Source organism: Astatotilapia calliptera, chromosome 6, assembly GCF_900246225.1.
Source record: "Astatotilapia calliptera chromosome 6, fAstCal1.2, whole genome shotgun sequence".
Taxonomy (NCBI): Eukaryota; Metazoa; Chordata; class Actinopteri; order Cichliformes; family Cichlidae; genus Astatotilapia; species Astatotilapia calliptera.
The window spans coordinates 8740451-8766517 of NC_039307.1; the positions used below are offsets into that span (position 1 = coordinate 8740451).

At 40.3% G+C, this 26067-nt stretch overlaps 1 protein-coding gene across 1 annotated transcript; it reads left to right on the plus strand.

The window, feature by feature from the left end:
- Positions 1 to 833: 833 nt before the first annotated feature.
- On the plus strand, positions 834 to 23768 carry ccdc85al (coiled-coil domain containing 85A, like). The gene is made up of 4 exons (XM_026170054.1): positions 834 to 1515; positions 2802 to 3900; positions 20152 to 20209; positions 22745 to 23768. Exons 1-4 carry the CDS (start codon positions 1270 to 1272, stop codon positions 22761 to 22763), a joined length of 1422 nt encoding a protein of 473 aa, XP_026025839.1. The 5' UTR covers positions 834 to 1269; the 3' UTR covers positions 22764 to 23768.
- The last annotated feature ends 2299 nt before the right edge of the window (positions 23769 to 26067 follow it).

Sequence of the window (26067 nt, forward strand, 5' to 3'; positions counted from 1 at the left end):
CTTTTCTTCTACTTTACTAAATTTCAGAGAGAAATAATGAACCACATGCTTTGCCTTATATATATTTCGAAAGTTACTGTTAATTTCAAATATATGATTTTTTTTTTAAATTGTTTCCTACACACAGTCGTCAATATGTTCAAAAATGAACAAATGGTTAACGGTTACTACCCATTCTTGGTTTTTAGAGTTCATTACTATTTCTACTACTACTACTCACTTCTATTAACGTGGTGTAGTTGGGGTGTATAAAAGAAGAAAACAAATAGATGAACATCAACAAAAGCATTATTACTATTATTATTATTTATTTTTTGTGCTCAAATATGGGGACTTTTGGTCCAAACCACTTAATATAGCTACACCATACCTACCTATTTCCCACAGAGGAAAGTTCCGGTATCTAAAATATCAGCGGCTTACAATTTGAAAATCACAGACAGTAATTTAAACTTAAAGGACTACACGGTGCAACATGAGGCAGTCGAGTGAGGTTACGGACATCAGTGGATAGCCTGTTGTTAAGTTTTAGAGTATAACCTGTAAACCTGATTATTAATTCATTTATTATTATTATATTTTGGCGCTTATACAGCCTATGTTTTCTCCTAAATCGTCACACTTGCAGAAATTATGTCGTTTGGAGAAAGTACCAGAATCTTAACTTCAGAGTACCCCCTGTAATTTCAAGCGAATCCGAGAGGTAATTAACGAAGCATTTCAGAACAGTTTGCAATAATTTTGAACGTTAGGTGGCGCTGCAACCAAACTATGATTTCGGTGAGGCTCAAGCCCCCGGAGGGAGAGACCTGGAGAGAGAGAGGGAGGGGGAGAGAAAGGGGAGAGCTGTTTCCTCTCCCTGTGTTTCTGCTGTGCACAGCGGACTATCTCCTCTTTCTCACAGTGTGCTGAGCCTAGATGCGGCAGGTGTGTGTGTAAACCGAAGCTTTTCTCACTTTGACCACCTGACCGACAGAATCTGGATTCTAATGCATATCGGCTGCGCACAGAGTCCATTTCGGCTGTGAGGATGTTGCAGTGATAGTAGAGCATCTTCTCCGCTGTATCGCGCCCAGCCGGCATCGTCAGCTGTTGCTCTAGGAAGAGAGTGGAAGAGTGGGGAGCAACAGAAAAGGCCAAACTATGCGACTGATTTACAATCCGTAACCGTTTCCACCCTAAGTCGACCGGGGAGCGGATGCGAGCAGAGGTTGCCAGCGAGCCTCTAAGTATTTTCTGCTCTTTGTCGGTACCGGAGGAGCTGTGCCAATGGAGAAAGCGACTCCACCGCCCCAGCCTGGGCTTCAGCTCTCGATAGCGAAGACTGAAAGTCCAGCAGAGGACATCTCCGGTCTGACTGACGAGGAACTGCTCAAGTGGACCAAGGAGGATCTGGTGCGCCGACTCAGGCGGTCTGAGGCCGACAAGATGAGCGTGATTCTGGACCACGGGAATCTCATCCGGGAGGTCAATCGTAGCCTCCAGCTGCACTTAAACGAAATCAGGGGGCTGAAGGTGAGGGGGCGCGCATCGGTGAAGGATGAGATCATAGGCTTGGAGCACACCTGAGAACGCGCATAGCAGGAGCAATGCTCTGCTGTTTAGAGAGCGCCTCTGCAAACATGGTGTGAGAATAGATGGTATATCTGAAGTTCAGTGTGCCATTTCATGGGTCATATGCGATCATTTGGGTTTAGATGGATGTAAAGTATATGTGCAGTTTTGCACATGCAGGAGCTAATAAAAGCCTCTAGTTTCCATTTTAACTTTTTTGAGGTGGGAAATACGGGCTTTTAAAGTGAACTAAAAAGGGAAGGGATGTTTGTGCTTGTTAGCAAAATCAATACCAAGCTGTGCCCTTTCCACTCAGATAGAGCAATGACGAGTAGGTTTCACTTAAAAATGCTTTCTTCTAACAGTAATGTCCGTCAATAAATCAGTGGATTTGTTCATGCAGTGCTCAAATCTGATCTTGTCTTCGCATACTTTAGATTCCTAAAAAAATTCCTTCACATAAATCTACAGCAAGTGGAACACAGAATCGAGTGGCAGATGCTCTGAAACTGTATGCAGGCTTTCTCCATTTCAGTAACCTTTACCCAGTGCCTTCATTTTCTAATAAAATAATTATTGCACAGTGTCCACAGTGTTTACAGTTAAATTCTGAGAATCAGCCTGGGGTTGTCTCAGCTGAAGCACATCGGGATCATTTGCTTTTCTTGGAGACCTCGTCACCTCTCCACCCATCCAAGCAGCCTAATTACACAGGAAAGAGCTGGAGGGTACAAAAGGGGGAGTAAGTAGGAGATGGAGGATAGCGGAGAGTTAAGTTGTTACAGAAGAGGAGAAAAGAAGGAGGTCTCTTGGAGGTGAAGAAAGAATCCTTAAGTAAATGTTGCTTAGTATGAAATGTTTATGACCTTGCCTCATTTCTGTGTGGCCTTTTCCTGTCCTCCAGATGATTCTAATTTACATTATGTATTTCACATGGTACACAGTGAGTCACTGCATTTATGGGAAAGGACGTAGGATTAGGATTTAATTTCATTATGATTGCATACACCATTTGATTGCTATCTGAAAGAGCAGTGAAATGTATTCAAATTGCACAATGGCTTGAGTGATTTAGTCGAAGTTAAGTAACCCATGAAAAATGACTTTGTTTTGCAACATTTCAAAAACTAATTTGTGTTCCTTAAGGAGCATTTTTTTCCCTCAGGCTTTCTGGTTCATACACGTAAACTGTGTGTCGCTCTTTTCTAATTTCTAAATTTCTATTATTTCTCTTCTTGCTTTCACAGGACATTAACCAGAAGCTGCAGGAGGACAATCGTGAGCTGCGGGACTTGTGCTGCTTCTTAGATGATGATCGTCAAAAAGGAAAGCGTGTGTCCAGAGAGTGGCAGCGTCTCGGACGTTACAGTGCCAGCATAATGCGTAAAGAGGTGACCCTCTACCTCCAGAAACTCAAGGAGCTAGAGCTTCGACAAGAAGAGGTAATCCGGGAGAACCTGGAGCTGAAGGAGCTCTGTCTTCTACTGGATGAAGAAAAGGGGGTAGTAGGTGGTGGAGGTGGCATTGGAGGAAGTGGAGGTGGAGGCAGTGTGGGAATGGGAGGGTGCCGTAACTCCATAGACAGCCAGAATAGCTTGCTGCTAGTGCCTGGCCAGGGGTTGCTAATGAGAGACGTAGGGGATGGAAGCAGCACTTCCAGTGCAGGGAGTGCTGACAGCTCTGATCACCTTCACCATAAACAGCCTCACCTGGCTGCAGGAGTGGGTGGGGTTGGCAGTGGTGGGGAAAAAGGAAGCCCTGAGCTTCTACATAAACCCAGGTGTAGCAGCATCAGTGGAATAGGAGGTGTAATTGGAGGAGACAGGGAGGTGTCCAGTCCTGATCACCCAGCTGGGCGCCATCGGAGTACAAGCCTGGAGTACCCATACACCCTCCCTCAGCTCTGCCGGCCCCGCTGCGGCTCTATATCTGTGCCTGACCATAGTCGGGTCATGCGGGGCCTTAGTCCCGAAAAATATGGAAGGAACGTGGGCCACCGAAGTCCGGAGCAGCACCCCAAGCACCACAGCTCTGACCTCGTCCTGGGCCAGAGGCAGCACTTCCTAGGTCAGGGAGGCACCGGGGAGCTCTATCAGCGGCACAACAGGAGCAGCATAAGTAGTACAGGATGCGGAAGCCCAGAGCCCCGGCAGGCACATTTGGGGACTGGAGAGCACCATGAAAAGGGCTGTTTCATCCAGGGGGGCAGCCCGGAAACTCACAGGCACCAGTACAGCATGAGCCCTGACCATGTGAAGTTTGGCAGCCCAGTGAGAGAAGGGCAGAGGAGGCCGGCTGGAGACGAGCTGTCACCACATCATCGGAGCATCTATAATGGCATGAATGGTAGGTTTATTTGTGCCTTGTGATGTGATCATATATACTGACCTTCTATTTAACACCTAGTTTTTCCATGCACACACCCCCTTAAAGTCACGTGGATGATGTTGCCCTTGCTTGTCTTTTAAACATAAAACATATAGCAAGCTGAAATAAACTGAATTATACACCTGAATGAGTGGCAGGTTCATCAGAAGGAGACACTATATCAAAATAAGTTGAACTGCCAAACATACCGTCTTACTTATTGCACTTATTATGAGCATATATAAAGGCTAATATATATTCAAGTGTTTACATGTTTTCTACACCTTAGTCACTAAGTTACTAAATCAATGTCCATACTCTGAAGACTCTGGAGCTCCAAAACCCCATACTTTTATTCTCTCTAATTGCTTTGCATGATTTAACATTGAAAATAATACCTATTTACCTCATACTGGGCCTTGATGCTTCTCTCTACTCCATATGAAATTAGCTGTTTTTTGTCATTGTCTTCCCTTAAGGTCAACTTAGCTTTTTTTTGCCTCTCATAAAGAGAAAGTTTGGATAACAAACTCATCTCTTCACAGCTGAGTGCCCAGGATGGCCATATTAAGGATATTCCCTCTCAAGCATTTAAAACAGCCTGAAGCCTGAAGCTTTTAGCTCACAGGGATTACTTGTACATAGAGTGACCTAATTATTTGAAACTTCGGCCAAGCTACGTATAAGTCAAAAAGGAATTTAGGCTAAATACAGTCAAAACTCTTAATTTTTTCTGTATCAGACTATTTGTTGATATTGCAGAAAATTTGTTTTAATATTTACCAGTTTCTTCTGTTTTATACTTAAGATTTATTACCATTAAATTTATATACTATCAGTGCTACTTTTGGGGGGCATATTGAGATGCTTCCTATACAGATGGTGAAGGTTGAATAGTGTGAAATATTGTAATCAAATAAATATCTCAACATATATAGATATACAAATATACAGCCATGTGCCCAGACATACTTAAGGATGAAAAGTGTAGCATTTCAGGGTTTAGTGTTACAGTTTGTTATAGCATAGAGGTGTTTTTTTCTCTGTAAACGCAGACATTTTCGAAAATGAGATTTACAGGTTAGTTTGGAATTGGAATGCACTTGTTTGATTGAGAAAACTGAGATACTCATGCTTATTCTGACTGCTGCAAAATTTACAGCATTATTGATTTTTTTTTTTCATTTCAAGAGAAATGTGGGCTGACTCAGGACAAACTGAGAAAAAACACAGGCGTTATATGAATCTTTCCAGCTCGAATGATCCACGCACAAATTTGAGTTGTAGCATTGCAACTGTTGCCACACAATGATGAATAAACCTATTAAATGATGAATTACCTCTAAATCTTTGCTCCATTTGCATCCATCTCTGAGAGATCGTGGGGAGCTAAGGATGATGAGGAGGACGAAAAATCAAAGTACCAACTTGGCTGCTGTTTAAATACCCCACAGTGGCTGATAATGATTTCTGGAGTCCGGGGGAAAAAGTGCTGAGTGGCACAGAGCTCTCAGATGCTAAAGGACAAATTCCTCAAGGTGAAATATCTACCTGACTTTGCAATATAAGCTTGAAATTACAAGAGAAACAGAAACAATTTGCACAGAGCAAACTCAACTTTTATAGCGAGGATTTTAACTGTTTTTTTTACCAAATGATGAGTCATTTATGCCAATTGGATTATTATATGTTTACCTAACAATATGCACTTAAAAACTTTACAACTTCAAAGAGGTAGTACGCAGATCTTTACATATGAACCTCAGTTTACAAGTCACAACATTTGGTTGCTTTTGAGCAGTTCTGTGGGCAGGGATAGCTTAGTAAGTAGAGTGGTGATCGGAAGGTCGGGGGTTTAAATCCACTACCCTGAGGTACCCCTGAGCAAGGTACCATCCCTACACACTGCTCCCCTGGTGCCCAGTGGCTGCCCACTGCTTCACAGAGTGAATGGGTTAAATCCAGAGAGGAATTTCCCCACGGGGATCAATAAAGTATACATAAAATAAAATCTGACAAGTGACCTATTGGTGTCATGAGGGCAGCATGGTGGCACGGTGGTTAGCACTGTTGCCCCACAGCAAGAAGGTCCTGAGTTCGACGTAATCTGGCCGAGGCATTCCTGTGTGCAGTTTGCATGTGGCTTTTAACTTTTTGTGGCACTGATTATTTGATAATACTAACAATGTCTGCCTCCAGAGACACCTGAAATTAAAGCACTAAATGGCCAGTGAATGCATTTTAAGATCCACAGTAGAGCCATGGTGACCTCAGAAACTACTGTACAGTATCAAGCATGCTCTCTTTAGCCATTTTGCAATCTCTATGGATTGCGCTGGATTATTATAAAGACACACACAACTTTGATTTGGATCATAATTCTGTTTCTATTTTAAGGCTCAGCGCAAACTGTAGCTCTATGAGAGATTTCAATCTTGATGTAACCTGAAACCCATATGATGTCTGCAAAAGCCACGCCACATTAATGCCTCACAAATCCTTAACTGGAAAATGTTGTGAGTGCACAGGGCCTGGTAGTTTGCCAACTGTGGCATAACTGTTGTGAACTTAGCTCGGAGTGAAATACATGCACCAAATAGCCGTTAACCAGGGCCGTAAAGACTTCATTAGGCCTGTGTATGACAGCGGTTGAGTATGTGTGTGCCTTGTGTGAAGTCATATTGGTATATCATAGTTTGTCATCTGTCGCAATTGATGTTTATCTCCATCATGAACTTGTCGCTACAGGGCCTCCATGCCTCCACTAACCTGACAAGGGAACTAACTTTAAGTGTCACTATAGGATATTTACACTTAGATAGAGACATGCAATCAACACGTTGCCACAGGATGATGCTTTTTCTGAAGTTAACACAAAAATATCACCCATCTGATGCTGGCGGATTAGGATACACTAAAATGCCACTTAAACTAATACAACTGAAGGAGAATGAAAAAGACAAGAAAGATGAGTAGATACAGAAAAAAAGATGTGTGGGGTAGGAAACGTAAAGAGAGCAGATTTGTTGTGATATCCCTTTGTGTCATACACTGACCTAACCTTGCTGCCATGTCCTTTTTTGGATGAAGAGGAAATTTAATTCCTGTTACGATGTAGTACACTCCACTCGCTTGGATTATCCTCTAAGCCCTTTGCACAGCATTATTTCATTTTTTATGATCTTGCATGTATGCTTGTGTGTGTGTGTGTGTGTGTGTATGTTTGTGTGATTTGGGTGGATGTGCTAAAGTGTCCCAGGGTCAGTGTAGCGATGAGGGTTTATTTTCTGACAAATGAATGACTCATATTGATGTAAAACTCAACAGTAGCGAAGCTCAGGCCATTTAAATTCCTGACAAAATCCACAAAGAAAGCAAAACAACACTCTGACCTCTGTAGCCTTTTAATACAATCTGCTGCAACATCTTTCAGGAAGCTTATCACACATAGCTTATTCTCTCATTGTTACAGTCAGGAGGAAGGAATACCAACAAAATGAAAGTACTCGTGCTTTTACTTTGGTTCAACTCCGAGTTTCTGCTTGAAGAAAATAACCATTATCTTATTTTCTCATCTTGATGACATATATCCAAAAGTATATTGACTCATTTATATATAAAAAGGGCATTACAAGAAATTACAAATAAAATCAGTGCATGGCACTATAAGCTTTAACCTCCTAAGACCCGAACTCTTCCATAGCATGCATTTTTAATTTCTCTTTGATATTTGGTCACACTGGGGCCCGATGAATGTAAAAACAAAGAATTACCAGATTTTTGTTAACCTTATTTTTGTTTTTAAGAAAAGTAAGAACCACATATGAGCATATTCGTTTAACATTTTGATAGAACAGTAGCAGTATAATGTCCTCATAAGTGGATATCAGGCCTTTGTAGAGCAAAATTCAGTATTTTGGTCTAAATAACCCAAAATGTGATGTCCACATATGTGGACGCCAGGTCCCACGAGGTTAAAGCAGCAGTAATTATTGGCTTGCAAATATTAAATTGCAGTAAAAATTAAAGGCCGTTTTGACTTTGTATGCGATGAGGAGCTTTACAAATAATCAGTAACAGCAAAAGATCAATTTGACTCATAGCACAAATATCTGCCTCGTGATAAAATCCCTCTCTGATACTAATCAGCCATGAACACTACAGTCTCCTGACCCAGACAGCAGGGATGAATGTTCACTAAGCCTACAGGATCTCTGCACTGCAGAGGGTCTTCTTCAAAAAAAGAGGAGAGACTTAATCATGTTTTCTGCTTTAGCAATCACATGTTCTGCATATTAGCTTAAGCTGCTCAGATGATCAGGAGGAGAAAAATAGGCTGCATGAGAAAAGAAAAGATGGTGCAGTGTGTGGGGAAACCTTTGCTCTATTTTCTTACAGTACATACAGTACTGCAGATGTGTGGCACTCTGTGTACTGTATTTGTAGTTTGCTTGAAAAGTGTGTGTTTGTGATAAAGACAAAGCCATGCTTTTTTTAGCCAGTGACTGCTACTTTATTCTTAGTTGTTTTAATGAAATAGCTCAGTTTGATGTGATACACGCGTTGCCTTCTCAGGTGACAGATCAAAATAAAGATACAGTATAATGTCTAGCATTGTAATGCAAGCTAGTGCTACATAATGGCTAAACCACAGATATATGAGGCTCTCATGTAATATTTGATATCAGTTTAGACAGAATATTAGTAAACCCATATTAGCCTTCCAAATATCAATAAAGCTTCATTTTTTTTGCTAGGCTATAGCGTTATAGTGCATGCATTTAATTTGAATGTCAGCAAAATATAATTCCTGTTTGGATGATTTGCTTACACTCGAATAAGAAACAGCATATAGGTGTAATATTTTGGTGTTTTATTGTTTATATATAATAGAAAGTCTAACCCATTAGTCTGACAAATCTAATGTTATGGCAGGTAATGGGTTTGGTGGAGCATAAAATTTGTACTAAAGAGCCGCTAAAGTTAGCTGAAACTCTAATATAGTAACATCCACCCCCCACACAGTGGGGAAAAATAATACACAGTAGAAATGCTGAAGAAAGCATTTTCTAATAAAACCCCATGAAACAACCATAAAATAATAAACAGCAACTTATTCATTCTCTCAAAGAAAATGGAAAGAGCTCAGATAATATCTTTTAAAGTCTTGGATTTAGCTAATTAGCAAGACATCAGCTCAACATTACCCTAAGTTAGAGTACATACACAGTTTATTCCAGCACCTATAGTTTAGTGTTGTAATTTTTTTTAATTGAAGAAACATAGAACAGATTTATGGCACACAACTACATACCTTTACATGTTTTCCTATTTAGGTATCAAATAATGTTCCATTTAGGATTTCTCTTGGGTACTCCCAGCCCGTTCACACTCCCGAGGCGTAATATAATGATGATTTGTCAAGTCCCGCGGTGTTCCTGAGGAACGTGAAAGGTGACCGCCTGCGTTCTTATGCTACGCGCCGGGTTATGGACGAAATCCAGTAGAATAAGGCTCCTGTGGTAATACACATTCCAGCCATGTATTCCATCCCTAACCTTAACCAGCACTTTAATGATGTTAGATAGTGTTTTCCAAAGCGATTTAAGTAAAACAAACATACATGTGTAGATTCATTCCAAACGGTTTTCTCATTTGTCCGATCTTGTAATCTAGGGACGTGTTGGGTACCCGGAAGCGTAACATATTGACGATTTGTCACCTAGCGTAAAATGTTACGCTTTGGGAGTGAGAACGTGTTGGTACTCCACATTTCTAGTGAGAATTACTATCCGGGAACCACATGACCATCCAATGGCATACAAATTGACCAATGAGGTCTATAATATTTTTTTTACAAATAACTTGATGAATGCCACAAACTGAAATAATTCAGTCAAACCCTAAAGTTGTTTTGTATTCTGCAAGTGCTGCTCAAACCTTTACCTTGTGATTACATTTAAAAAAGAAATAGTTTTCAAAATACTCTCAACTAAACACATTTTTCTATCCTACTTCAGGCTTGTGGCTATTTTATAAAATCTCTCGCTATAAACCTCTCTTATTTTTCTTTTTTATATACTCAAGAGGAACTGACACGCTCTGGTCTTCCATTCTCGAGCATGTGATCGAATTAGCAAAGACCAATCCACTCTTTCATTCCATCTGTTAATCTCTATAATTGTGGCATTAGTTCAGACTGTCCAGCTCCTCTGGCTGCTGCTTAGAAGTGCTGCTGCCTGTCAGTGCAACAGGAAATCATCACTGAAGCTGTGGTCTCAGATAATGTTCTCCCTCGCCAGTGTCGTTGAAAAGCTAGTCTCTCTCTCTCTCTTTCTCACTCTCACTCTCCCTCTCTCACCATCCTAATTGGCTGCCAGTGTGAACAACCAGCTGTCGCAAAGAGAGAAAACTCTGATTACAAAGCCCTGTTTCGGGAGGATGTGGTGTTTGCCAGACTGAGCTAAGGAAAGAGGGTTGAGGAAGTATTTGAGTGGATTACTGGCTGTTTTCTTCCCCTCCTTCTCTCCCTCGTTCTGTCTTCCTCTCTATAATACATCTTTTTTTGTTCCTCTTGCTCCACTCTATCCTCTTCTTCCTTGCTTGTCTGCCAAGGCGATGGATGGAAAGCATCCCTTGAAAATTTGTCAAGTCTCGCAGTCTAAGCGGCCTGGGGAAACTCAAATGTTTGTCACAGCTGCTTGGTATGAAAGGATTTAGGGGAGCATTAGGCTGGTGTAAGTCAAATGGAATAATATTATAACCAGACAGTCTCATCTGCCCTGCCATTCCAGCGTTACCTTTCAGGACTTCTTGAACTTGCTTACACGACAAATGCCGCGAAGACCAACTAATTCTTATTCTAGCAGTTTTTTGTTTTACATTCTATAACTCATTTTAAAATCCCATGGCATTGGATCTTTCTGCAAATAAGAGATGAATGTTTAATTTACAAGTTGAGTAGGCATCCCCTTATTGATGTCTTCTATCATTAAAAAATTGGTTAAAATTTCAAAGATGCTTTAGAGTTAAGGCCATCAGAGACATTCAATTCTCAAGGTGGATGACTTCATCTGCAGAGGGGAAAATGTTACTTTTAAATGTTATCATGGCCTTTGAATTTGTAATCACATCTGAGACCAATTATCCCAAACACCCTTGCCTATAGGCCATCAGAGCAGCTATTAACCCAGGAGTGCATGATTAGGCATTTTGTTTATCTTCCACTGGTGCATATCATTGTCATTTTTAATCAAGCTGCTCTAAGCTTTGTCAGTTTAAAGCCTCCTCCTCCTGGATGCAGCAAAAAGCCGTATATTGCCTCTGCAACTCTCAGACAATGCCAGATCCACACAAATACTCATGACAGTGGTAATGTCAATGGGAAATGGGGTGTAAAATGTGTCTAACATAAAAACAAAAATTGTTTTCAGCAGACTAAATTATAAATTAGAGAAAGGAAAGGAGGATGATTTTGTGCTGCAGATTTAGAAGAGAAGAGCACATAATCAAACGTCTTTCCATGCATAGAATCACATTGTCATACACTGTGGCGTGACTGATGTTATGATTATGGGTTCATAAAGAAAAAACCCATAAGAAGATAACTCAGAATTTTTGATTATGTCGGGCATTTAACTATTCGAGGATTCTCCTAAACATTTCCCCCGCAGCAGCTCGTAAGTGGCTCTTTGAGTTATGAAGGAGGCTGCTTGGCGCATACTAGCGTTGCTCCGGCTCAAACCCCAGAGGTATGTGACAAATGTTGCACAGTAGCCCCACTCATCCGGTAGACATGCAAACCCAGTGGAATGGAGAGCAGTCTTTGTCCTCTTACGCCATGCCAGTGGGGAACAGCCCACTGAGCTGAGAGGAAATTAGCTTGCTAGGCCAGGTAATTAACTGAAAGTTGAGTGGCTGCCATGTATGAGGGCAAGAGTGGGCCTGAGGGAATTTCTCACAGTCCCAGAGTCACCAGCAGTAACCACATTTTGCTACTGTTACATTTACTTCAGTTCTAGCTGTGTGCCATTCTGAGAGCTGTCAGTCTGAGGGTATCAGGCAATGAGGTGCGAGACAAGGAGGAAAGTGAAGCTGGACAGATAGACCTAAGTGAAGCATGGGAAGTATGCAGGTGAGGCTGCGAGAAGAGGGCTTGGTACATTTGCATACATTTTGTGAGCATTAGCTTAGTGATCACATAAATTACATATTAAATTAAGGTTAATTTACCTTCATGTTCGCTGGCAGCAAATCTGTGGTTTTTGCAAAACTGTGGCTAATGTGGTCACATATTTCTGGACAATGTTAAAAGTATAGCAGTGTAATATTAATCAGCAAGTCAGGGGTGCAAAGTCAGACGAAATGCTTTTACTTTCTTTCTGAAAGTAACATGTGACAATTTCACATTTCTATTAAAAATATCTGTCATGTTGCTTATTAATTATTTGTTTTAAATGATTTGAACCTGTCTTCAATTGTTTTAGCCTGCTTTTAAATGCTCATTCGATCAGTTAAATAGATTTTTTAACTTCTTCTCCCCCAAAAAAACCACAAACAAAAGTTCCATTTTTTTACTTTAAACAAAATTGGCTGCCTTAAAAACTACAAGTAGTTAAATTAAAATTCTTTGGTCCCCCCTTTAAAACACAGAAATATTCTGAGATGATTTAACAGCATCTCAGAATCAAGCTGTAACAGCACGTAGTAAGTAGTGAGGAATCCTGTCTTCATTGCAAAAAGCCACATTTATGTTGGTTGTTGCGTAATCAAAATATAAACCTCTGTTTTGGTTCATCTGTCATTATCACTGGTCATGCCCGACAAAGTATGCCTCCATTTTTAAAGCCCCTGATTGTGTTCCATTACACAACTTAAATTTTATGTTTGTGAATTCAACTTTTAATCTTCAAGAGAAACAACGTATTATTAATTCTTTATAAGGGCTCAAAGTCTTGTGTAGGGCTCATATAGCTTGTCTGTGGTTTATGTCAGTTGTTGTGCATTGTCATTGGTCATAGCACGCTGCTGCTCCTATCGGAGTGATGGCTTTTATAGCTCAGCTGTCTGTTAAAAATGAGATAACTTATCAGGAATATAGCATGTTGAAAGGATGCAGTTATCTACTTCCTGGGGCATAAATTATCTAATGCCCATTTTGTGTGTTTGAGGTAATGGTTTTCCTGATTTACAATAAGGCACGTGTGGAGCTTCCATTACTTTACATTATGTTAGACCATGAAATGATTGGCACCACTGTCATTATATTTATGCCGTTATCTCTTACTAGTTCTCTTTCAGCGATGTCTTTTGGTCTGTGAGATTTCCTCTCCGAGATATTTAAATCAATTTTATTACCCCGACCCCCCACTGCTCCAGACTGACTGGCTCATTTCCTTTACAGTTATACTAAAAGGTACATTTAATCATTTAATTACCTGGCTTTGTGAGAACTTGAGCTGCAAATAAAGCATCTAGTACACAGAATTTCTCTGGTTGCTTTAAATGACAATTGATGGTCAATAGTGACCTGAAATGATAACACAATGATGAGTTTCCCAGTAGAAACATCCTTATTTCGATCTCTTAATATTCCGCTAAGCCCATCTTTTTATCCTTTATTAATAAGTGCTAACAAAATCTTATTTTCACTTTTTCATGTGAGAAGAGCTATGTGAGAATATGGGGGGGGGGGGGGGGGGGGTGTAAGAGCAGAATGTAAAATCACATCCACACGTCGATGTTAAAGTAGACTTAATACTGGCTCATCCTTAACACTCAAATTGACAGATGGTTACCTGTGCTCTATATTGCATTATATTGTTTTGAAGAAAATGCACAAATTGTTACAGTGCATTGCATTATTTTCAGCTAAATCTAAAGGGCTTTTAATATGACACAAATGCAAAAAAAGCATTATTGTTGTTTTTAATAGCAAAGGAAGGGACAGCCTGAAAATGTGTAAACAAGTTTCAGCCCCAGGGCATGGGTCATCGATGTCCCAAGGCTTTTGGAAGATGAAAAGCAAGACCCTTTAAATGCAGACCCTTTGTGTCACGCAAAACCGCAAAGAATTCTGGGATATTTGAATATCTAATTCAGAGCTGATGAAATTACCAGTATTGTTTCCCATCCCCACCCCTCTAACTGGCACACGCATCGCAATCCTCTATACGCTGCTCTGTGCCCGGTCTGTTATATTATTCATCAGCACTGTGGTGTGATGGGTGGTGACATGTTAAAATAGAGCAACAGCAGTTTATCTTGTGAATGTCTGCTTAAATATTTAATTTGCCTTTTGAGGATCATAGCAAAACACTACGGCAGTGCATGGAACAACAACCAGCTCTTGTAGAACTCGAGGAGACGATGTGGAGCTTCAACACAGAAGACAAAAGAGGCAGAAGAAAAATTAGAGGCTACAGTTTCTATCTATAAACCATCATGAAAGAAGTCTCCTTCGTTCATAAAGTTAATGTCTTCAATTTAACTACATTTTGCCATAATTTAAGCACTGCTCTGTCAACGTAACTGAACAGGCTTGTGATTCAAGAAGCGATGTCTTTGCACGTGTTTGCACGTTGTTTCGTGAGTATGCACCGTCTATTTGATGTATGTATTTCTTTCTGAAAGCACACACAAATGCAAACACACACACAGACATCCCTCGTAGGCTCGATCAGCCAAAGGGGCGCCAATTATTCACCTCTATTCCAGCGAGTTTCATGCTCTCGTGTCTCTGTGGTCTATTTCAGCTGAACGGTGAGCCATGCAGCAGACACATAGGCTTCAAGTTATTTGCTGTTTCTCCCTGCTGCCATCACTTACTCTGTTACAGGTCTCATGCCTCAGTTGGCCATTGCAGATTTATCATAGCAACGCGGTAAAAAAAGGCAGCTTAAATTAGGGAGGTATTGCTAAAAGCCAGAAGTAGATAAATGTATATGTTAAAAAAGAAGAATAGAGAAGAATAATCTCAACCAATAACACTAGACTGAAAAATCTTCTCTTAAAAGTAGTGAGTGACTGATTTGTAGGTTACTGACTTACTACTGGGTTTAGTGTCACCTAAAATTGAAAGAAATACTTTATGTTGAAAGTAAGTATTTTTTTAATATAGCATTAAATTGATCAGGAATGTTGTCAGTGACAGTTAATAATTATTGATATCACTAATTACATGTTCTCTTTGATTAGTGACATTTCAGGCCAAGTTGCAAAGAAGGCAGTCATATCAAGGCACAGGCATTGGCCAGTCTCAGGTATTATCTTTTATGTGAAACTCTACCTAAAAAGCCTGGAATCACTTCTTTACTGTTCATGCTGAGACCGGAGTTTGTCGGTACCATTACTGAGAACCTGTGTGGCCTCTGTTTTCCAAAGTGCACACTGTGATGTTTATGCCCTCTTGCTCAGTTGTGCACCATGTCCTCCCAATTCTCTTGCTATTCTGGTTAGAGCCAGTTTGTACCGTTCTGTGATGCGTGTAGTGCACACTGTTTTTAGCAATATCTCTCATGGCTTTATTGCTTAGAACAAAGATGCTGTGTTGATTTTCAGAAGTTCTCCTTCTTCCATTTTAGGAGTGCAATCAAACCTGCAAAGGCAGCTTCTCCAGGTGCTCAAAGAGCTGAATTTATTGCTGTGATAGAATGATTGAATTCATGATTTAACTAGCATTAGGCCTACATTGTGTGCTGAAAAACAGGGGCAATATTTGCTGTGTAAGGTGTTGATATGCCATTAAAAATCACGTATGATACGTATATGTTATTGTATTAAACATGCTTTGTCGTAGATAAAAACAAATGTCCTTTTATTGAAAAAGACACAAAGAAACAAAACAATTACAATTTCTTGGTGAATCAAGCTTTTTGGTGTACACTGTCACACCACGAGCTCAGTTGTTGTTTGTGAAATCTAGTAAGCAGATTTTTTTTTTCTAATAAAGCTAATTTATCTTCTCATCTAATGCTAATCTTTTTTGTGTGAATTCTAATAACATAATTCATTATTTTCAGGCAGTAATATTCAGATATTTAAAGCAAAGTTCAAAACTATGTTGCTGTGGAGTGGCTGGAGCTGTTATAGGGCCAAAGGTGGGGAACATTTTGGACAGGCTGCTAGTCTGTCACAGGGTAAGCACAAGGACGGGGAACCACACACTCACATCTAAACCTGTGGCAAATTTGCAATCACCTATTCACCTAACAAGCAAGTCTTTGAACTGTGGGAATACCTTGGAAAGAATCCACACAGGCGCAGGGAGAACATGCAAACTCCAAACAGAATGGTCCCAGCTCGGCACCAGAACCTTTCCTTTACTGTGAGACTAGCCACTGCACCACTATTTAAAACACAGTCTTTAAGCGTGACAAAACAGTCCTGCAAAACAACAAAATTCAGTGTTGTTCTCTCGTTGTGTAATTTTACTGATTTAAAAGATAAGAACAGGCTGTGATAGCCTGGTGAAACCAAGTGTAACCAATTAGCATGTTGTTGCTGCTATATAGTGCTGCAGGGATGACCAAGCAGAACTGAAGTGGTACGAGCTTGAAGTCTGGTCTCACAAGACTGGGCATGGCCAAGCACAGACTTGACTCCACAAATACCCTGCATGTTCCTCTTTTCATTTGGTGTATGTATTATGGCCATGCATAATGTTATGCATTCTGAGCTTGCCATCACGCTCCAAAGTCGCACATAACAGCACAGACTTCAGCTGCCTGAGGGACATTAAAACAAGCTGCTCTCCTGCCAGATAGCTTCACTGACTGACTGACTGACTCTAGTTGTCTGTCTGACTGCCAGCTAAACGGAAGGTCACTGATCTACCATGCATCTCAACGGGCTTTCCTGCCCAGCCAGCCTGAATAATTTATATGGCAGATTTTTAGAAGATCTGAGGGAATGGCCACGTGAAATTACCTTGCATTGATTCTGTAAATTGAGAGAAGGAGAGAGAGAGAGGAATAGAAAGCAACAGATCAAGGAGGACTGCGAGATGAGTAGTCCTGGGAGCAGGTTCATGTGTTTACTGGCTTGATTCACATGTCAATAAAAACTTGATTACCGGTTTTGATAAATTATACAGATACCGTCATTCTGATTTGTTTTTGCAGCTCCTTTATTGTTATTGCTCAAAGCCAGCCTTCTTGAATAATTTTCAAGCAATTTTCATCAAAAAAAGAGTCTTTATTTTGTTAACAAAGTGTTAAAAGGTTTTGCAGCTTCTTTATGAAGTGCAGGATTATGAGTTATATAAAGTTAATAATTTGGTGTCTGGTTGCTAAGGGAAAAGGGCTATATTCAGTATGGGAGCAGCTTCTCCCAAGTCAATCTTGCAGATCTCTTTGAGGGGAAATTTGGAGGTTTTCACTTGAGCTTTGGTGTACAGAAGCAAAATTTATGAGAGCTCCCCCCCCATATTATTCTAGACTAATCATATTATCTATATACTTGACCCACTGTTAACCCCCTTCCCTCTACACGTCTCTCGCATGCGGTTAAATCCAATTTTGGTTTTAACATCAGGCTTCCCCATAACAGAAACAAACACCGCCTAAGTTTATTACATGTTTTCTCACATCGTAACTTTCCTTGAAAAGGTCACAGGTGCTGGTTAGAATTCAGGAGGAGCAAGTTTAATTAGACGCTAATCAAGTTCTTTTAAAGGGATTCTCTGAATTTTGGCACACAGCTGGTGTGTAAACTGACCTGCACCATCACAAGGCAGCAGTTTATAATCCTGTGACCTGTGTGTGTGAAAGCTGACCTTGAGACAGCAAATCCATTCAAGCCAATTGTTTCTGTGAGTTACGCAGCTTGAATCGAGTTACTTCAAGCTAACACGGTTGAATGGTTGAACGAAAAACTTTTGTTTCTCCTGTGTTTTTTCCAGGAATATTCTTCACTTCTAGTTGTCTTTATAGTGTGATGCAATTGAATTCAATTTTATTTATCTAGCCCCAAATAACAACCACAAACACCTCAAGGCATTATAGATTTATACAGTGACTATATATCATTTGCTAACATAACCAGCTTATAATGACAGCCTGAAAGAGTCATGTAAAGATGTGTATCGATACTGCCTTTTAATGCTTTTTCTTGCCACTCTTGATCCTGACTAGATAAAGAATAGTCAAATTGTTTACATTAAAAAAACCCTGAAAATTCGATTTTATAATTGTTCTATAGTAACAAAGCCATTCTGAGTGGGAACATGCCACATTGAAACTCATGAAACACATATCCTAGGCATCCTAAGCTCTTAGCTCAGGAACAGAGGTGGCTTGAATAGGGAACACATGAAACTAATCATATGTAGTATGTGTTTGTATGTAGAAGTAGTAATAAAGGGCATATTAAATTTTGGGCTGATACAAACAACAAAAATTCAAGGCTGACCTTTAATGACTTTCATCCTTAGATATATGCTAAAGTAAATTTTAGCATTAATACAAACCTGGATTCTGCAACTGCCCACAGACCATGTTCAGAGTAACATCTTTCAAGTGTAGAAAAAGTCTAAATACAGTAAATATTGGCTTCACCTGTGTTAGCTGTGTGAGTAGAGAACAGTGCATGTGATGATGTACTTTTTTTTAACCCTGTTTGTGAGCTTTAGCCGTGAAATCAGTCCCATTCCCCACATGCTGACCTCCAAGTGAAAATACCCCCCAGCCCACTGCTGCATCTACCCAACACTTTAAAGGAGTTTTCATATCTCTGTGTTATCCTGCCTTGTTCCCTGATGACCACACTAAGGGAAGGGGCAGGGAACATAGTGAAAGTGGCTACTGGAATCTTTTGCACAACTTGGCGGTCACAAGAGCATTATAAATCTTTAATGTGAGATGTTAGAGCGCCAAGGAGAGGAAATGTGCTGAAAACATGATTATGGACTCATGGGGAGGAAGAAACCGCTGGCTAGGAGAGAAAGAGATAGAGATATCAAGCAAGGGAGCAAGGATAAAAGAATTTTGAAGGGCAAAAGAGGTAAAGAGGGATAACATTTTTTTTTTTTTGCAAAGTTTGGTCTGCTTATAGCAAAAACATTATTGCACTGCTTTACCGAGTTGTGATCAGAACTTCTCACAGAGCCATTTAAGTATGACAGGAAACCCAGGAAAAGGATTTCAAAATGACGTCAAGAGCTTTCCTTGTGTTTAGGAAGAGCAAAGTTGATTGCAATGGCGTGTTCTCCTTTGAAGGTGCAACAGTTTCACTTGCAGAGAGTGAAGTGAGCTACAACCCGCATAATCTGACAGTGGGGTAAGCAAAAATATGCTAAACTAGCACATCTATCTAACCATTACAAAGAAAAAATAATCAGCCATAAAAAGGCTTAAACCTCTGTTTGGAATTTGCCTTCCAGGTCACCTCAGTCTAGATGTTATCTTATAGGAGAGAAACTACCCTGAGGTACCCCTGAGCAAGGTACCCTCCCTACACACTGCTCCCTTGGGTTTGGATTGGTAGCTGCCCACTGCTTCACTGAGTGAATGGGTTAAATGCAGAGCGTAATTTCAGTACAGGAAATTAATAAAGTATACAAAAAGTAAGTGACCGTCTGATTCATATTTGTTTAGTTTACGAAATAAAACCTAAGAAAAGATTATTTCAAAAGGCGCTGTCTCCATGCTGCTTCTGCTTTAAATAGGTCACAGCAACAAATAATACTTCATTTGGATCTTGTCTTATGTGGTCTAATCAGAGACGTCAAGCGTGCACTGTGCGCCTCCGTTGTGAAGTACAATCCACCAGTCAAACCTGTTTCGTGTGAACTTGAGCTGGAAATTGATTGACTGCCTCACTAATCCAAATCATGCCTGCTCACCTTGAAACAAGTCTAATAACGCAGGTGCATTTTGTCTTCTGAACTTGCAGCAAAAAGGTGATTGTGTTTTTTCTCTAAAATGCCAAATTTTCCAGAGTCTCTCATTCTGCTCAGTCACTATGCAGGGTGGGCATGTGCTGATTGGCGCCACTGTTCTAATAACAAACTTGCTGCATTCCCAGTTTGATTTCCGACATATAATTTAGCTAATAACAGAAGCTGCTACTCCATTAACATGTTTTATTTATTAGTCATGTTTCCTTGTTTTTGCAGTCTAACCAGACAGACATCAACTCTAAATCATTAGACTAATGAGACAATCCAGTCTTGTCAAAACAACACATTCAAGTCTCTTCCTCTGTCTCGTTCCTCTTCCTTTTTTGTCACAGCTTTGATATCAGCCGGCTGCTGCACCAACAACTGTAGAAATGTCAAGCTATGGGACAGGTAAGAATCCCTCTCCACCTTGTTTCTTTTTCATAAACTTTTTTTGTGTGCGTTAATTAGAATCTCTGAAAGAAGAAGAACAGCTAATGAAGGTCATTGTCTCTTCTTTCCACAAGGGCCCATAATCCTGTAATTAGCTCCTATTATTCTATTTTGCCATACAGTGTGCTGCTTCCTTTAGCTTGCGTCTTGAAACCTATTTAGTCGGATGGAGGGATTTACATTAGAAGGATTTACATGAATAAATAATGGACTCTTTCAGTCAGGAGTGTTTGAAATACATACAAAACTATTTGGACTTTATTCTCTTGCTAATCAGTAGGTAATCTGGATCTGAACCTGATCACAACAGATCCTGTGTCATTGCAGGGTCATTCCGTGACTTAGTCTGGTGCACTCCCTCCAGATGAGTAATGTGCTGGCATGCTTGATCTAGCCCAGGTGTAATCACAGTGGGTTTGCTGTGGGACTACAGAGTTAGAGGTGACCTTCTTCTGTCCCCGTATGCCATCCTACATCTTCAATCAGGCCCAGCGGGAGGCCGAGATGGTTGTGTTAATATTTAATGACCGCGAGACAAGACGTACCTCCCCCTAGAGGACAGTTGGGGCCCCCCTTGGCCACCCTTGTCGTTGTTTAGTACACCAACACACACAAACTGTAACTACAAGCCACATGCGTGCTTATTCCCCCACACATGAACTTCTCTAACATGCATATTAAGGACTGTTTGTCCTTTTTCTTTGCATTCGTTTTTTTCAATCCATCACCTTCTACAAAAACATCCGTGACTCAAGTGAAGAAAAGAATAAAGTGTACTTTTTGTCAGAAGATGATTTGCAAGCTCAGAAAAGGCAACAAGGATGTGCTAAGAATGCGGACTGCAGTCAGGCCTTCTGGTCGTCCCTTGGCTCTCCACTGAGGTGGAGACAGACGCAGGCAGGAACAAAGGAATCTGTCACTGATAAGTAACACAAAAACCTGCAGAGATGAACATCTTACTCGCTCAAACTCTCTCTCTTGCTTGCTCTCTGTCCCCCTCTCTCTCTTTCAGTCGGTCCCCTCAACAGACTAACAGCTAATAGCTATTTATTTATGCATCTTTTTTTGAGAACATGCAAAGAATAAATGGCTTTGAGAATCAGGGCTCAAATTTCTTTGTTGAAAGCTCACTCACATTTACAACTGTCGACATTGCAAACTATTGTAAGAAAAGACTGCCTTCAAGGTTAAACAGGGGAAATAAGAAGCTGGTGACCTGTACTTGTCCAGCAACAAAATACAGGCAATCGGGCCTTTTTCCACACAACAAATATTGACAGGAAACAAGACTGTGCGTAAAATGTGTGACGATTTTATTCCATTTAACTCTGTCATGTTCATTCTTGCTCACTGTCATGCTGTCATGGCTTACTGGGACTCTTAGATAGAACTGAACCAGCATTATCATTGTTAGAAACATCTGTTTTTCCTAACATAACAAGGAAAACTGCAAATATAGAAATAATTAACATAGCAATATATCTGTTACAGCTCCTATTTATCATTTAAAGCCGTATATATATTTTTAATTAATGTCCTGTTCCGTCACCTGCACACTGAATAGGATTTTGAATTACACATGCTGTAACGCCCAAGCTTGAGATTAGTGAAACACTATCCCATACCACTTGAAAAATTCCTTCTTCTCAGGCAAATGAATGTGTTGCAGTACAGTGAATAAGAAGGATGTTATGTTTGCTGTTTTTTTTTTTTTTTTTTTTTTTTAAATTTTTGTGGATTTATATATTAAAGTCAATGTAAAAAAAACAACATTATTTATCCCCAAGGGGCAATTAAGATAGATGATACCTTGCCGACCATACATACAATACACAAACATCACATTGGGGAGACAGGTCAGGCTATGTAGCACTGGCTGGTTGACCACATGAGCAGTGACCCGAACTGAAACCACAGAAAATGCACAACATGAGGAAAGACGAGGAGAAAAAAAGAACTCCCCCCAAAATAAACTACAAGATTTTGAGAACTTCCAAAATATAAGATACAAAACAGCTAGGACAAGCTACAAAAACACTGCAGACACTTCTGCCCAAACAAACTGGTATACAGTGCGTATATATACTTAGCCCTTAGCTCTCAGGTTTATCAGATCGGTCTGGGATGAAAAATGCCTTCCAAAATCAATCCGGTTGGTTTTTGACATTTGCTTAGGTGTTTCTGTTATTTAGTTTGAGATTTAAAAAGTTTAAAAAGATTTAAAAAGTTAAGATATTCAATACTAAGCTATTACAAACAAAGAACTCTTGAAATGAAGAGTCTCACAACCTAAGCATACCCCAGTCACAGCGAGCACAGTCACCCCTGTGACCTCACACTCACTGATTTCAGATATTTTCCCAAACACACATCATTGTTTCAGTTCGTTTTTATTTGTTCTAAAATGTCGCTCAGTTTGATAAAATGTATGTTTTCAGACCTGCTTTTAGTTTTTAGTTAACTGCAATGGCATGTCTGTCTTTTCCTGTGCAGCTTTGACGCTTCCTCTTGACCCCAACTTGGCGACCCACGCCTCTCAAAGGGAGGACGGGTTGCAGTGAGACAGCCCTCCTGCATCTCAGGCCTTGATGGACACAAGCGCCCCTGGATGCCACCTTCCACAGCTCCGGATGGTCTGTAGTCCACGGCCTCATCCATTTGCTACAGCCGTTAAACAGCCTGCCTCCATGTTTTCATTTCTACATATCGAGAGTTTGAGCAGACAGGGGTGGGAGTTTTTTCTTTTTTTTCTTGAATGATATCAGTTTAGTTGGTAAAAACTTGTGATGACTGCTACACCTAAATGGAAATCTCTCCCGGCCAACCGAGACATGGCTACCTCCTGGAGAGCACCCAGAGAGAAAGTGAGAGAGGCTGTGGATTGGTGTGAGTAGATGAAAAGGACTTTGCACTGTATGTGCTGCTACTCTCTGTTTACAAATGCAGATCACTGGTGGAGAAGCACATAAACCTTTCTATATCCTGCTGTTAAAAAACTTATTTTCCTACACTCTCCCATTTTTTTCTGCTCCCGCCTCCCCCCGCTGTCATCGTTAGAAGTGATCTTCAGTATGTGTAATGAGACTGGTGTAATCTAATGCTCTGTCTCTCAATCTACAAATCCAGATGATCACATGATTGCCATCGTCTCCTCTCTCATTCATACTAAAAATTCAGAACTCTTTCAGCCATTTCAACTGACGGTAAAAATAAGACAAAATTGTATATGTCAAAGATGTTCTAGCAAAGAAAAAAAACACATCCTCTTCCTGTGTCTTAAACCAAGATGGTCAACATTACTAGCTGCTGACAGATGTTCTTATTCTATGAGATGCAATGTTCAGGTGTAATTTTTCTTTTTGTATTATCTTCTTTGCTCCCTCAAAGCGCCTATATTTAAGCTGGGGAGAAGATTATACATTTCTCCATGTTGTTTTTTTTTACAAGTCCAAGTAAAAAGTAGATTATTGGATTAGTTTTCTATATATCTATATATATAAATACTATATGACTATTATTTTTGACTTACTGGTATTAGAACTATTATATGAAAATGCATATGATACAGTATATCAAATAATAAATAGACTTCTTTATCTAAAAGTGGATTGTTGGTTCGATTTTTATTTGTGTGCTGATTGCGTGAGTGAGCTTTGCAGTTAAACGTCAGGTTGGAGTATAAGTTGTTTCACAGCTGCTGTAAATCAAAAGTTAACCCTTTAAACCCTAACCCGTCACCGGTGACGGTTAACATTTTTAGTAAGGGTGGGCAACTCCAGGCCTCGAGGGCCGGTGTCCTGCAGGTTTTAGATCTCACCCTGGGTCAACACACCTGAATCAAATGATTAGTTCATTACCAGGCCTCTGGAGAACTTCAAGACATGTTGAGGAGGCAATTTAGCCATTTAAATCAGCTGTGTTGGATCAAGGACACATCTAAAACCTGCAGGACACCAGCCCTCGAGGCCTGGAGTTGCCTTCCCCTGGTTTAAAGGGTAAATTAGGTCAGGTTTTAAAGGGTTAAATGGAAAAAATCATTCATCAACATAAATATAAGTTTAAATTAATCAGTCGCTTGCAATACTATGAGCAGCTGCAAGAAATCACATGTTAAACATGATAACCCGAAATGTAGCCACATCTCATTCAGTCAGATGGTAGACAATAGTGTAAAAATGGAAACAATTTCCTATTGAATCACAGTTGCAGTTTGCTCTTCCTTCCTCTGCAGCTATAACCTTTCCTCATATCCTGCAACATCTGCTACACTGCTAAGAATTTCTGTTATAGCTGTGTGCTGGTCAGTGTTTACAGTAAGGGTACGAGTGACACACCGGTGTCCGTGACACTCAGGTAAAAAAAACCTTGGTTTTAAATAATTATGTAAGTATTTAATACTGAGTTGCAAATAAATTGTCTAAAAGACAGCTGGGCATTTTCGCGAACGTCAGCTTAACAGAAGAAAGCAATGTGCTCGTTAGGTGCTACACTCAATAGTGCACTGTTCCATATTTGGGGACAGTATGAGAACAAGACAGTATGGGCAAAAGACAGAATGACTGGGATTATCACAGAAAAAATAGATGGTCTGTGTTCATTGTAATAAAGGAAAATGTCAGCATTTGCAGCACTGTCGTTCACTGTTTTAATGTATCCGTGATAGAGTAAGGACAAGAAGGCTCTTAGGCACAGGGGAATAACTTCTTCCGTCTCTGGCTACACAGACAAAGTATTACCAGACTTCTTATTTGATATTAGTCTTGGAGTTATGTATCCAAGTCAAGGTCAAAAAAGGTCAGGTACGGGTATAAATACAGTTGTATTAGACTCTCACTGGGTTGAGCTATTAACAACACTAATAGTGAAAATAATTGACGTTGATCTGGTTTGATATGATTGCTCAGAGTCATTAGGGTTTACTAATATGTCCCAGAAAATCTCTTTAATGAGGGTCTGTCTATAAATCACATATCTTTACACTGCACATATGGGAAGTCCTGCTAAGGAGATGGAAGGATCTATAACCTCTGATGGAACTGAGTGATTGCCTTATGTAGTAAGTGTTAAAGTGAAAAGGAAAAACATACGATGCAAACAAACAAATACATCAACGTGTGCACATCCTGTCTTGGTATGTTGTGTGTGTCTGTGTTAATTTATAAAGGGAAGTGTGTATGTGTGTGTGTGTGTGGGTGTTGTTCCAAATACAGTCATCTATGAGGTGTGTGCATTTCAGCCAGCCAGTCAGCAGCAGGTTGATTAGGACACACCCATGCCTGTTCGTCCAGTGTGCGAGCTTTTATTGATTTGTGTGCATCTGTGTATGTGTTCCTATTTCATGATATAAAGCTGCAGGTTATGTGTTTGCGTAAGTGTGTGGGTGAGAGCATGCAGCGCCCTGATCTGCTCTGCTGCATTGCAGCACGTCCTGCCCAACCCGAGGTCGCCGTCGTCCTCCGCCAGGGCATTCTTCCAAGGTCGCAGCAGGTCAATCCTCCCCATCTGCATACCCAGCCACTGCAAGGGTAAATCTATAAACACCACACCAAATCTGTCAGCTGTTAGAGCAATGAGACACCAGTAAGAACTAACACAGAGATCAGACATGTAATCTACCCAGACGACCAGTCAATCAACCAGGAAAAGCTATCAACACAAAATGAACTACTGACACAAACATTTTTATATGCAAACACATGCAGCTGGAGTCAGATACAGTGACACTTTAACTGGGAAGGTGTTAGCCTAGAGGAATTTAAACAGGGGAGTGCTTGGTTTCTACAGTGCTACTGTATGTGTGTATTCTGCTTTAGACT